The sequence below is a fragment of the Pinus tabuliformis genome, chromosome X, assembly GCF_031772625.1.
Source record: "Pinus tabuliformis cultivar Carrire ecotype Pingquan chromosome X, CPIR1, whole genome shotgun sequence".
Classification (NCBI taxonomy): domain Eukaryota; kingdom Viridiplantae; phylum Streptophyta; class Pinopsida; order Pinales; family Pinaceae; genus Pinus; species Pinus tabuliformis.
Window position 1 is genome coordinate 216,858,170 of NC_142308.1, and position 14,266 is coordinate 216,872,435.

At 38.4% G+C, this 14,266-nt stretch overlaps 1 protein-coding gene across 1 annotated transcript in view; it reads right to left on the reverse strand.

The window, feature by feature from the left end:
* The window catches only part of LOC149139115 (uncharacterized), a 33,919-nt gene extending 20,482 nt beyond the window's left edge, over positions 1 to 13,437 (reverse strand). Inside the window, exon 1 of the mRNA XM_089447695.1 lies at positions 12,307 to 13,437. Coding sequence (XP_089303821.1) covers positions 12,307 to 13,199 — 893 coding nt within the window. The 5' untranslated portion in view covers positions 13,200 to 13,437. The remainder of the gene's footprint in view (positions 1 to 12,306) is intronic.
* Positions 13,438 to 14,266: the final 829 nt, after the last annotated feature.

Genomic DNA, 14,266 nt, shown 5'->3' on the forward strand with positions numbered 1-14,266 from the left:
TGATTAATAATAGAAACCCTCAGAGCTACTACACTGGCTTTCCTGCATTGGGTTTTTCCAGGGATGTTTAGTCCAAAAATAAGCGTCCTTTGTGTGTTTGTCTCATTGATTTTTCAATACTTGATATGTATATTGGTGTAGGTTGCAGTGTATTTACATTAATATTTTCCGAATATTTCTGAAAATAACTTGTTAAATGAAGAACACAAGTAGGTAATGCAAATCAATTTACTGTAGTAGGATTTCTGACTTGTTCGATTCAGAAATTTTCACAATGGATCCATAGGCTTAATAGGTTCATCTAGGTCCTCATAATCAGGTTCATGCGTAGAGGGATCCACATCATCATTTGTTTCTTAAGAAAAGATAGAAGGACTAATTCTTACTTTTTCAAGAGTTTCATCTTCATCAAATGTTACATCTCTGTTGAAGTCTATTGTTCTTTGACTAGGTACATAAATTCTAAATGCTTTAGAATCTTCACAATGACCCACAAACATACCTTTCTTACCTGAAACCTCAAGCGTGTTCCTCTTTTCTTTTGGTACATGAAAATAAACAGGACAGCCAAAGATCCTTAAATCGCTGACATCTGATTTCTTGCCTGTGAATACTTCTTCAGGAGCCTTGTCATATAACGCTCGATGAGGAGTCTGTTTTGTACATATATGACAGTGTTGGCAGCTTCTTCCCATAGGAACTTTGGCACATTTTGATCATGTAGCATGGCATGAGCAGCCTGTGAAAATCCGAAAAACCCCAAATCCTACTGCAACAACTGATTTAGTTTTTTCTATTTGTTAAATGAACTGAACAAATTATTTACTGTATTCTACGATAAATATCGAAACTAATACATTGCAGCCTCCACAAATAAAATATTGCGGAAGAAAAATAATTATGGAAGAATAGATGCACACATACACAAATACACGGTTATTTTTGGACCAATATCCCCAGAAAAAACCCAACTTGGGAAAATCGGTGCAACAATTGAGGGTTTTATTATTATACAGTAGTAAATCTGAGTACAAAACTATGGATGCTCAAATCTAGCAGTCCATACAAAGAAATGACTGACAATAAGTCTAGAAAGAAAAATCTCACTCCCACTGGAGATCCAACACTTACCTTAACTCAAGATGAGCTTCTCTTTGTTGCCTCTGCGCAGTCCCTGCGTCAGCCTACACAATACAGGGTCCCACAACTGGGAACTGCTTCTCTCTCGCTATCTGATCAGTTGTTGTCTAGAAGATGGACCCTTCTGGCCTCCAGACTCTCACTTCGACTTCTGGCACTAAATCACTGTTACTCCCCAACAAAATACAAATTCCCCTCTGAAGCATTGTGCTGCCTCTCTGCAATGCACTCACTGGATCAAGAAAATCTTCCTCCGGCCTTACTATCCCTGCCCCTCTCTCACTGCTTCGAGCTCACTAGCTCTCTCTCCGGCAACTCAGCGTTGCTACTCTGGAGTTCGATCTGCCAATGAATTCGAACTGTTGGTGTCTCTAGTGTGTTCTCCAACCCCAATCGAATTTCTTCCTATAATCTCTCATTGAGGCATCAACGGCTAAGACTAAAACATAATCGATGGCTAAGATTAACTAGAACTCGATCCATGTCTTCTTCTAAAAGATTCTCATCATGACTTAATTAATACCCTTTAATTAATCAGATTTCCTAAGTTTAGACTTAGGAAACATTAAAAAACAATTAATTATTTTTAAGTAAGTCGTCTCTAGTGGAATTTCCAAAAACGATTTCTAGGTTTTGGAGAATACATGTATTCTAGCCTCTCCACCAAATTTTGTGGCTAGAACACATCTGATGCTACAAAAACTAACACTCCCTCTTAGCGAGGAATGTGTTCTAGCGTTGCAACCCACTGAAGCAACACCTTGTCTCTGCACCACCTCCTGTCATGCTGTTGATGTCTGGCTATTGCTACCCACCAACTACTGCGCAACGTTGATATACGTTGTATCTGTGTTGTTGCTGAATTGTTGGCAACACTACATCTGCACTGCAACTCTCTCTCCATCTGCTGTTGAACTGCTGCCAACACTGCATCTGCACTACAACTCCCTCTCCATCTGTTGTTGTTGCTACTGCAACATCTGCAACTGAAAAGCATCCAAAATACTGAATCAACTGTGATCAATATGATGTATATGTCACCTGAGTCCTGACTGTTGCTAGAATCTGCACTGTCAATGAAGCCTCTGTTGACTCTGTTCTGTGCCAAGTCTTCTGTATGCTGCTCAGCATCTGATCGTTGCTAGCTACTGCATCTATCACTCTGGCATCTGACTGCACCATCTACCACTGATCCATCCTGCTATTGGAAGCTATGGGCTCCCGTAGCGAGGTATTGATTCATGAGGTGGACCTCCTCAAGAATCCTGCCCAACCTGTAGCTCCCTGGGTCTACAAAACCAAATCACCCCACCTCACTCCTGGAGGCATATCAGTGATCATGGCAAACTCTTCCTCCAATCTGGATGACAGTCTGTCAATCTATGCAGATACAGCCTGTTGATCATGCTTCTCCTCTTTGTCCTTCTTTCTGAGAGGACATTGAGTGTTGTAGTGGCCAAGCTCACCACATCTGAAGCATTTGACCTTGGAAATGTCCTTCTTCCTCCAGCGCTGCTCCTGCTACCCATTTGATGCGAGGACCACATTCTCTTCTTCCTTTAATTGCTTCATCCCACTGCTACTACTGGTGCCACTGATGGTGCCCTTCACCAAATCTCACCTCATCTCCTCCTGCTGCAGATCAGCCCACACTCGATCCCAATCAAGCAACTTGTCTCTGCCCAGAATACTCTAGACGAAGACCTACTATTCTTCGGAAACACTGTTGAGAGCTAACCGTGCCAATTATGTAGGTTAGGGCGTTGAGCCTACTACAGGCAGCTAGTCTCGGACATCCTTAAGCCTAGTGAGGAAGGGATCTATGCACTCCCCTTTCTGCATCTTTGTGCATCTTAGCTTCTCCTCAAGATACATCTTTCGTTGCTCGGAAGATCAATTGTATAGCGTAGCAAGAGCCTCCTGCAGACAACTAGTCTCGGACATCCTGAAACCTAGTGAGGAAGGGGTCTATGCACTCCCCTTTCTGCATCCTTGTGCATCTTAGCTTCTCCTCAAGATACATCTTCCGCTGCTCGGAAGATCAATTATATAGCATAGCAAGAGCTTCCCACATCTGTCGGGCAGTATCCTTGCTAGCTATGTGAGACACCACGTGATCTCAAACTCCATCAAGAATCAGCCTCTTTACTTTCGCCATCTCCTTATTGTAGACCTTCAGTGGATCTGCATGTGTGAGTACAATTACCACATTATTATGCTTTGAGTTCATATTCAGCTAGAAAACAAGAAATTATTGCCTTCCAGATCACATAGTTGGAGGCTCCCTCCAACCAATCATGATCACTCAGCCCCATTGATGCCATCTCCTCAAAAAAAGTCGAATCCCTCCTCTTCGCCTTTGCGCAACTGCTGACTGGCTCTACACACTCCCTGCTGGAGTGGGCAAATTTGCTCACAACTACTGTTGCTCTGCTGGGAAAAATCAAACTTTTGGTCTAGAAGTTCTTTGAGAAAAGAATTCCCTCAATGTGTGCTCTTCCTTCCTCCTGACGCTATTTTGCAATAGCAAACTGCTGCAAAATAACTGCATCCCAGCTGAAGATCTGCTTTGTAAGGAAAATATTGCTTCCCCCTCTACCTCTGGTACTATTCGATCTGGAAAATCTAATTTCACTATCGACTCTCTCAAAGAAATAGACCTTTCCTCAAAAACTCAACACTCCTGGCCAAAGGAACTGCGTTGCCTCTGAGGGTTTCGAACTGTTGCCTACACAGAGTTTTGAAATTCCTCATCCCTTCTACTACTAAGCTCTCCGGCTTCTATCTGTGCTTTAGTACCATGTGAAAATTCGGAAAACACAAATCCTACTGCAACAATTGATTTAGTTTCTTCTATTTGTTAAATGAACTAAACAAATTATTTATTGGAAGAAAAATAATACACTGCAAACTTCACAAATAAAATATTGCAGGAGAAAAATAATACTGGAAGAATAGATGCACACATACACAAATACACAGTTATTTTTGGACCAATGTTCCCAGAAAAACCCAACTTGGAAAAACCAATGCAACAGTTGAGGGTTTTATTATTATGTAGTAGTAAATCTAAGTACAAAACTATGGATGCTCAAATCTAGTAGTCCATATAGAGAAATGACTGACAATAAGACTAGTGAGAAAAATCTCACTCCCACTGGCGATCCGACACTGACCTTTGCTCAAGATGAGCTGCTCTCTGCGGCCTCTATGCAGTCCTTGCGTCAGCCTATGCAGTACTGCATCCCACAACTCGGAACTACTTCTCTCTCACCATCTGATCAGTTGTTATCTGGAAGATGGACCCTTTTGGCCTCCAAACTCTCATTCCGGCTTCTGGCACTGAATCACTGCTACTCCCCAGCAAAATACAAATTCCCCTCTAAAGCACTACGCTACCTCTGCGTGGCTCTGCACTGCCTCTGCATGGAACTCACTACCTCTTTGCAACACACTCACCGGATCAAGAAAATCTTCGTCTAACATTACTATCCCTGCCCCTCTCTCATTGCTTCGAGCTCACTAGCTCTCTCTCTGACAACTCCGCGCTACTACTCTGGAGTTCGATCTGCCAGTGAATTTGAACTGTTGGTGTCTCCAGTGTGTTCTCCAACCCCCATCGAATTTCTTCTTATAATTTCTTGTTGAGGCATCAATGACCAAGATTTAAACATAATCGATGGCTAATATTAACTAGAACTCGATCCATGTCTTCTTCTAAAAGATTCTCACCATGACTTAGGCTTAGGAAACATTAAAAAACAATTAATTATTTTAATTAAGTCGTCTCTAGGTGGAATTTCCAGAAACAAATTATGGGTTAAGGAGAATACATGTATTCTAGCCTCTCCACCAAATTTTGTGGCTAGAACACATCCGATGCTACAAAAACTAACACAGCCTCCATGATAGTTCTATTCTTTCTTTTTGCCACACCATTCTGTTCAAGATTATATGGTACAATGGTCCCTTTCTTGATACTGGCTTCTCTACAAAAGTCAATGAATTCATTTGAAATGAATTCTCCTCCATTATCTGATCTAAAGACTTTGATTTTATTTCCAGTTTGGTTTTCAATCAATGCTTTGAAATTTTTACACATATCAAAGGCTTCACCTTTGTGCTTTAGAAAGTATATCCACGTTTTTCTAGAGAAATCATCCATAAAGGTGATATAATACAAATATCCACCTATGGATGTCACTGGCATAGGTCCACAAATTTGAATGAATTAGCTGCAGGATGTCATGAGATACAGCTAGAGGTAAAAGGCCCTCTCCTTTTCTTTTCACTTTCACAACCAAGGCAAACACCATCATTATTTGATTGGATTTCTGGCATTCCATAAACCATCTTCTTTACTTTGGGTAGTGCCTTATAATGAAGATGAGCAAATTTGCAGTGCCATAACTCGATCTGATTGAAATTTCATTCTTGAGCCATAGCTTTAATAGGTCTCCCATTGACCTTGTAAAGCCCTTCGATTCTCAATCCAAGAGTAAAAGCATTTTTCATGTTTGTTTCTTTGGCTAGGTTAACACCTTTCCTTTCATAAAAGCCACCTTCATTCCTTTATCTTCTAGAGCAGATATAGATACAATATTTTTCTTTAGACCAGGTACATATAAAACATCTTGAAGATGAATAGTTTCTCCAAGATCCAAATGAAAAGAAACTGAACCAAACCCTTTTATAGGGTATGTAGTGTTATCTCCAAGGATAATGTTTAAACCAGTCTCCCTCTCAACCAAATTAGAGAGGACTTCTTTATAACCAGAGAAGTGCCTAGAGGCACCACTATCCACTAACCAACTATCTAAAGAATCTGAAGGAGAAGCACTAGACAAAGCTGAAATCAGAAAGTACTCAGATTGAGAAGCAGCAACATTATTTTCATACCTTGTATTTTTGTATCTCTTTTGAGGACAAGGCTCTTGATCACGATCATTGTGAGCATTGCTTCTTCCTTCATATCTTCTTCCTCCATAATTCCTCCTTTTTCGATTAAGAGACTGATTATTGTAGTTGTTGCTACTCCTTTGATTATAAGAGGATATTCTTTCTGGACAATCTCGAGCATAGTGCCCATGCCTGTGATGGTTAAAGCATTCAACATTCTTCATGTTCTTCTTGAAAAACTTGGGTGATTTTCCCTTTCCTTTCTTCTTCTTTGCTTGTGCAGCAAAGGTAGATGGTTCTCCTTCTTCATGTCTCTAAATTCTGCCCCTTGAAATCATCCTTGATTCTTCTTGCTTGCATCGTCTGATCAATTCATTAAAAGTTGGCAGAACATTGTTATTGTTGATAGTAGTAATGAATACTTCCCAAGTTGCAGGAAGTCCATCAAGGGTTGTGTGTACCAATTCCCTATCAGACAGGGGCTTGCCAGCAGACAAAATTTGGTCCTTGAGTTCAATAATCCTTATAAAATAAGACTGAATAGATTCTCCCTTATTCAATTTGATATCTTTGAGTTGTTTCTTTAGGTCAAGGATGTGATTCAATCTTGTCATACATTTCCTGAGATGTCTTCAGTTTGGAGATATAGGGAAGAAGATGGTCTTTTAAAGAATCAATGATAATTTTGCAAGTTTTGATCTCACCTTTCTTGTATTTTGCTTTAGCAGCAGTAGGGGCATTTTCAGGAGGCTAGGGTACACCTCCTTGGACATACTCTTGAACATCTTCTTTATCCAAATTAGTGTCCAATCTGAGTTTCCAAGCAGCATAATTCCGGTCAATTTCTCGTTGTCCTTGAAGAAAGATGTCGCCATATGAACTGATCTACTGTTGTATTTTGAGCAACAAATAAGGTCTTTCAACAGATAATTGTCTTAAGCTTATTGTTCTTGAGCTTATCTTAACCTGGCTCTAATACCATGCTAAATTTTGTAGATTTAAAATTTAATTTCTGAGATCATAAACCATAGAAGACAATCAATGAACAACAAGACATGGGATTTGGTCCAAGACCAGGGAAAAACCCCACTATGGGGGAAAAAGGGTGAGCTTCATGATGTACTACGTAGAGAAGAGTCCTTGCCCAAATGCATGGACTATTGACTTCCTTTGGGATTTGTATGAATTCCTTGAGGATCATTTGTGAAGATGTTAGTTGCATTTAATATTATACTTATTACCCTATTTCCAAACTCATATAACCCTAGGGCATTTGAAGAATACAGACCAAACTCATTATGCAACTGCATATACATGATTGAGGGTGAAAAAGCTGTTATCAAAATATACTTTTAATGAACATTTTGGCTTCTTGTCAGGTAAACAAATTCATAAGTCTATTGATGTAGCTCGAGAGGGGCTTCATTCTATAAAAACCAAGAAGTGTCCACTATGGTGGTTAAAGTGAATTTGTCCAAGGCATGTGATCGAGCTACTAACTAGTTGTATTTGAGAGTACTACTTTTCCATTTGGGGCGTTGTGTTCACTTTGCTATGTTGAAAAATATAACTAGGTTCGATCTTCATAATTGTCATTGTACTTAAGCAATTATATATTTTATGAAAAAAAATATCATTATTTTTCAAGCACAGGTTTCATGCTCAAAGTCAAATTATTATTTAGGTCAAGCATGTTCTTCGTGTGATCCGAATGGAAAATGGCATCAACCATGGTATTCATCCACCCATGTTATTCATCGACCCATGGTATTGTAAATGGCATCCACCCATGGTATTGTAAGTGACATCCACCCATGGTATTCATTCACCCATGGCATTTGTCCATGGTATTGTGACATCCACCCATGGGATTCATTCACCCATGGAATTGACCCATGGTATTGTAACTGAAAAATATTATAAGTAACAAGTCACATTTTGTAAAAGGACAATTTGTCCGCCACAATGTAGCTTTTACAATTATTCTCCATTTTAATTAAAAAAAATCTTTGTGGTTTGTTTATTGGGCATTCTCCTCTTTTTCTTCTGCCATTTCAATTTTTCATATCTTGGGGGCCTCCCCGCAAAATCCATTTCAATCTTTTAGATCTTGGGGGCCTCCCCCAACATCTGGATCAGTGGTACCGGAGCAAGTTATGATTCCTTGGGAATGAGGGTTTGATGCATATTTCAGTTTCAAATTTTATAGTAATATTCAACAAACTTCAAGGATGTGCTACGTCCTCCACAGAGCATTTTCTTGAGCCAAGCAAGAATAATTTTTCTCTTTTCATTTTCTTGCAGGAATCTTTTTGGGTAGCGAGTTTCCAGATAAGATCTGAAACTTTTGGTGCAAAATTTACAAAAACAAATAACAGATCTAGATTCCTTGTGAAAAATACCCAAATTCAAAAAAAAAAATTGGCTGAATTAGAGTCCAGATGAAGGAGATATCGTTGATTTAAAATCAACTATGTTGCAGAAATGTTTCTGACAGAAATTCATGGACGGCGACTCTCCTATCTGTTTTTGCAATTTTTGTACAGAATTTTAGAAAAGTGATTCTAGATCTGAGCTCCTCTCAAAAAATCATTCAATTTCAAAAAAAAAAAATGGGTTGAATCGGAGTTCGAATGTGGAAGATATCGTTGATTTAAAATCAGCGATTTTTCAGAACTTTTGTGACGGCGGAAATGTTGCAGTGCGAATATGAAATTCTAGAGTGTCCAGATAAGGATTTCCAACACATGGGAAGATGCAAAATGGTCCTTCTATCTCCAAAAACAAGTTATAATAAATATTCTAAGTTATATTGACCGAATTACGTCCATTTTAATTCCGGAAAAGAATCATCACCAGCGAGTACTGATAATGCAGGGACACCTATATTTGGTACCGGCATCTACACTTGTATAAACACCTGAAACCTATGGAGCAACATTCAGAGTGGGTTCCCTTTGGAGACGTGCCCTCCCACCACGCTTTAGGAGGCACCTACTTCACATTCATCAGTTTCAACATAGTTGCATTCGGCTTGAGTTCTTTGGAGACATGCCCTCCCACCCCAGGCTATGTAGGCACCTACTATTTCATCAATAACCAACATCACGGTTATGGGTCAATCACACAAAATCCTTGTCATCGAAGTCCATTTGCTAGGTCGCACACTGTTAGTATCACAATTGGTCACAAGCATTACAGGGTATCTCTATCATCAGGTCTTCGTTTGTCATGGTTATGGGTCATCCACAAACTCACACTTCATCGAAGTCCATTTACTAGGCCGCACACTGTCAGTATCACAGTTGGTCACAAGCATTATAGGGTATCTCTATCCTTGGATCTTCGTTCATCATGGTTATGGGTTAACCACATAAAACCCTTCTTTTCAGTGGCTCTTCATATTCAACAAAGGCTTCGCATGGAGGGAACCTCACACAATGGGGACCATTGCTTCTTAAGGAGGGAGGAATGATCCGAATGGAAAATGGCATCAACCCATGGTATTGTAAGTGGCATCCACCCATGGTATTGTAAGTGACATCCACCCATGGTATTTATTCATCCATGGTATTTGCCCATGGTATTGTGACATCCACCCATGGTATTCATTCACCCATGGAATTGACCTGTGATATTGTAACTGAAAAATACTATAAGTAACAAGTTGCATTTTGTAAAAGTACAGTTTGTCTGTCACAATGTAACTTTTACAGTTATTCTCCATTTTAATAAAAAAAAAATTTGTGGTTTGTTTATTGGGCATTCTCCTCTTTTTCTTCTGGCATTTCAATTTTTCAAATCTTGGTGGTCTCTCCCCCAAAATCCATTTCAATCTTTTAGATCTTGGGGGCCTCCCCCCAAGATTTGGATCATCATGCTTCTAGGGTTTGTCAAGTCAAAAGAAATATTATCTTGAGTCAAATCTATGTACTTGAGTCAAAGTCCTATTTGGACTCTTTGAAAAAGATGTAAAAGATTTTTTATTTGAGTCAAAATAGTCAAGTTGTCCTCCACAAAACCAAGTCGGCCCAGAAAGGCACCTATTCAACCTCCTGGAAGGGTATAAATACAATGCAATTCAACCTCATTTGCATCATCATCACACACTTCGATTTTGTGCCAAGGAGAGAGAAAATGAGCGAAAAAGTCAACAAAGAAGAAATCGAAGGAGAGAGAGTGAGAGAGTCTAAGGAGAGAGAATTTTTTGTCACACATGCGAATTCTGCCCTAGTTTCTGCCACATGTGTGAAGGTATAGGTCTGCTGCAGAGGCCGAGAATTTCAAGAAGAATTGCAGGTCCAAAAATCACAGTTTGACCAAATTTGTTGACCGTTGACCAGCATTGACTTTGTTGAATTTGACTTGGTTAAGGAAGGTTGGAAAGAGGGTTGACTTGGGGCTTGTGGAAGGACTTTGTCTTGGTGTTTGGGTCTTGGAATTCTCACTTTGATCTATTCTATAAGAAGAGATTTTATGGGTTTTCCCCTTGGAGGGGTTTTGCCCTGGCTTGGAGCCTATCTTTTGTGTTCATTGTCTTTTGGTGATCTTCATAGTTTATGGTTTTGGTAATTGTTTGATGATCAGAACATAATAAAAGTAATAAGAAGCCAACACATAATCACAAGCAATTATCAAGTAAAAGAGAAATCAACCCTAATTGTTGCCCTAAGGATTTCTCAACATGCTAATCGGGTTATGAGTTGTATATCCACTATGTCATTTGCAATTCTCATCAATCATTATACTTCAGGTTTCTTTAGGCTAGGAAAGGCGCTGAGACAAGCGTATCCTTTATCACCACTATTGGTCCTTATTGTCGCAGAATTTTTGAATAGGGTACTCCTTGAGACAAGAAGAACTAGATCATTATAAGGTATAAGATCTATGTTTTTGTCACACCTTATTGTAGACAACATCCCATTATTTTATGATGGGTTGAGACAAGATGCTCTAAAGCTAAAAGAAATTTTACATTTGCATTGAATTGCTACAAAAATGAAGGTCAATATGTCTAAAATTTAAATCTTCTATTTCTTTCATGGGGATGATGTTAGGGTCTTTACCCAAATGTTTCCTTTTCAATACATAGAGTTACAAGATGGAATGAGGTATTGAGGAAATAACCTCAAACCTAATGACTATGATCTAAATGATTAGGGTTGGCTTATTGCAAAAGTGGAAAAAAAGTTGACTATGTGATGTAATAGATGGTCGTCTTGGGGAGGGAGATTTAGCTTAGTCAAATCTAAGTTAGAAACCATCCAAGTGTATTGGTTATCTTTAGCATTCATTCCCAAGGTGTTTTTTTATAAATTAGATGAATTATTTTCAGATTTTTGTGGCCAAGACACAGAAAAAAGGAATCCTGCTTATTAAATGTCAAGATGTTATAGTGTTAAAAGAAATGGGTGGGTAGGGCTTGTTACACCTCATATTGTATGAGATTCCACCTTGTGATTTTCATCACATTGGTGGAGATTTTATTTTTTTTCCTTACAGCTGTTAGACTGACTTGGAGGGATTCATCTTTATGGAGCCCCCTCTTCTCATGGCATGATATCATTTGATAGAGATCTTTGGTTAGGGAAGTCTCACTTCTCCTTGGTTGGATGGTGATTATGCAGGCTGGTTGGTGGTTTTCTCACATGTGTTCGCCTTGTTGATCAACCACTGATTGCAGAGTTGATGATTGTGGAGCATGTTATTTCATTATGGTATGATGTATAGGATAGGGATGATGGTTCTGGACCCCAAAGGGATTAGATGATGATGTTGTTAGGAGATATATGTTTCATGATTGTTGGGGTTGCCTAATGGCTTTTGCATGATGATGCCGTATGACATTGGTATCGCTAGGAATCTAACTAATGTTTTGATATGAATGGGTAATAGCCTTTTAAAATAAGCAATTTCAAAAGAAATAACAAAACAAATTCTTTCATCAAGTGGAAACACATATCTCGAAATTCAGAGATACAACTTCGAGAACCTGGACAACGATATACGTTGCAAAGGATTGGAAAAAGTACCAAAAATGCCGTCTATGCAGTCGTTCATCATTGTGCATTGGATAAGTAAAAACTATTAGAATCTCTAAAGGTTCAAAGTATCATACAGATCCAAATGAATGGGAAATTAACAGAATATATGAAGGAAATCAGAGTTCCTATCAAGTTGAATAGATGCATACGATATCAAAAACAGCAAGCCTACAAACAAGCCAAACAGCTTAAAATTAAACTGTAATGGAAAAGTCATACGTACTTCGAAATTTCAACATGGTCCTTAGCAAAACTGACCGCTGCAAACTTGATGAAACGATAGAGTACCTCTGTGTTAAGATCTCTAAGATCTAACTGTCCCCATGGAAAATTCAATGCCCTGCTCAGGTACCCTCTTTCATTCAAATGCTCTAGAAACCGAACCCACTCTGGCCAGGGATGCTCCAAAGTACCCGAAACTCCCTCGACTTTCTTCTTTATCTTCACCTTCTTCGGATTGGCCTGCTTAGATTCCACATTTTCCTCGGTAACTGTATTGATAGACTGTCTCAAGCGCTTCTTGAACTCGACAAAATTTTGAGTCAGCTGATTGTTAGTGTTTTCAAGGGACGCAACCTTACTTTTGAGTTTCTTTATCTGATTCTCCAAACCATCTACACTATCCGTCAATGTATTAAGTATTTCCCACTGAGATTCCAGCATATTCTTCAATTTTTCGACCTGTCCTTCTAGGGGGAGATAGCTCAGGTCTTCAATCTCCAACTTCTGTATTTTACTCTCCGACCTTCCCTCCAGGCTGATGGCTTCTTTGGACTCGCTCTCAGATGAAATGTTGACCTCGGAACCCCCTTTGAAAGCCATGTCTTCGTTTATTTCCTTTGCATCGAGCTCTGAAAAATTATCATCTGGGGAACATTGAGAATCGGCGGAGAAACACCTAAAACCAGTTTGTAAATGCAAATGAACAAGTGTTCTGGGAACAACGCCATTGCCGCTGATACTCCGAAGATTTTCCGACAAAAACACTGGAAGTTTTTGCCTATTTTCTGAAGACAACAGCACGATTTCCCTCTGTCCTGTACAGATATTCATGCGCCGAAGAAAAGACATGCATTGCTGAGTTCTGCGGACAACCGAGCAGCTTTGAGCGAACATTACGACTGAAAATTGACGAAAACAGCTCGAACGTAATCGAAGTCTGTTCGTTAGAAGCTTTATCGCTTACTTACAGCATCAGAGAGTTCCTGGCTGGCATTTTACATATGCCTGTTATAAAGAGGTAGGTTTTAGGGTGCGCTAAGAGCAACGAAAGGTTTTAGAAGTGCACTCAGACTACCGAGGGTTTAGTGGAGCATCGAGGGTTTAGAGTTGAGCGGCTTTGAAAAACCATGGGGTAGGTTCGGTGGTCCTTTATTTTTGCCATTTAGCCCCACCACTTTATTATAGGGTTCCAAGCTCTTAATCATGGCTAAATTATGCAAGATTTAGGCTAAAACTCAATGTTACATGTAGGGTTTACAACATCTGTTTTTTAATTTTTTATAAAGAAATTTTTTTTTTAATATTTAACTTAGGATGTCAAATTTATAGGTATTCCAATCACTTTATTATATGGTACCAAGCTCTTAATCAGGGCTAAATTATGCAAGATCTAGGCTAAAACTCAGTGTTAGGTAACATTTATTTTTTAATTTTTTATAAGGATTTTGTTTTTATATTTAACTTAGGATGTTAAATTTATAAGTATTCTAGTGTTCCAATCATTATGGTTATGGATATTATGGATGTGGTTATTTATTACGTGGTAGAAGACTCTAAAATAATTGATAAAATCTATAATGCTTTGTTAAGTTTTGTGTAAGTAAATTTTATGATGTTTTGTTAAATTCGGTGTGAGTTTATGAAATTTTTAATATTTTAATGTAAATTTTATTTAGCATTTATTTTTGATATAATTTATAATGTTTTGTTAAGTTTTGTATAAGTAAATTTTATGTGAGTTTGTGAAATTGTTAATATTTTGAATGTAAATTTTATGTATCATTAAAAATGATAAATATAGAAGTTGTAAGTTGTAATAATAATTAAGAGAATGTTGAAAAAAAAATGTTCATAGTTAATAGTTAATAATGTAAAAGTTGTGATAATAATTGAAAGAATGTTGAATATAAAATTTAAAAAGAAAAATTATTAGTGATTATTTGTGAATGGTTATTTATGCA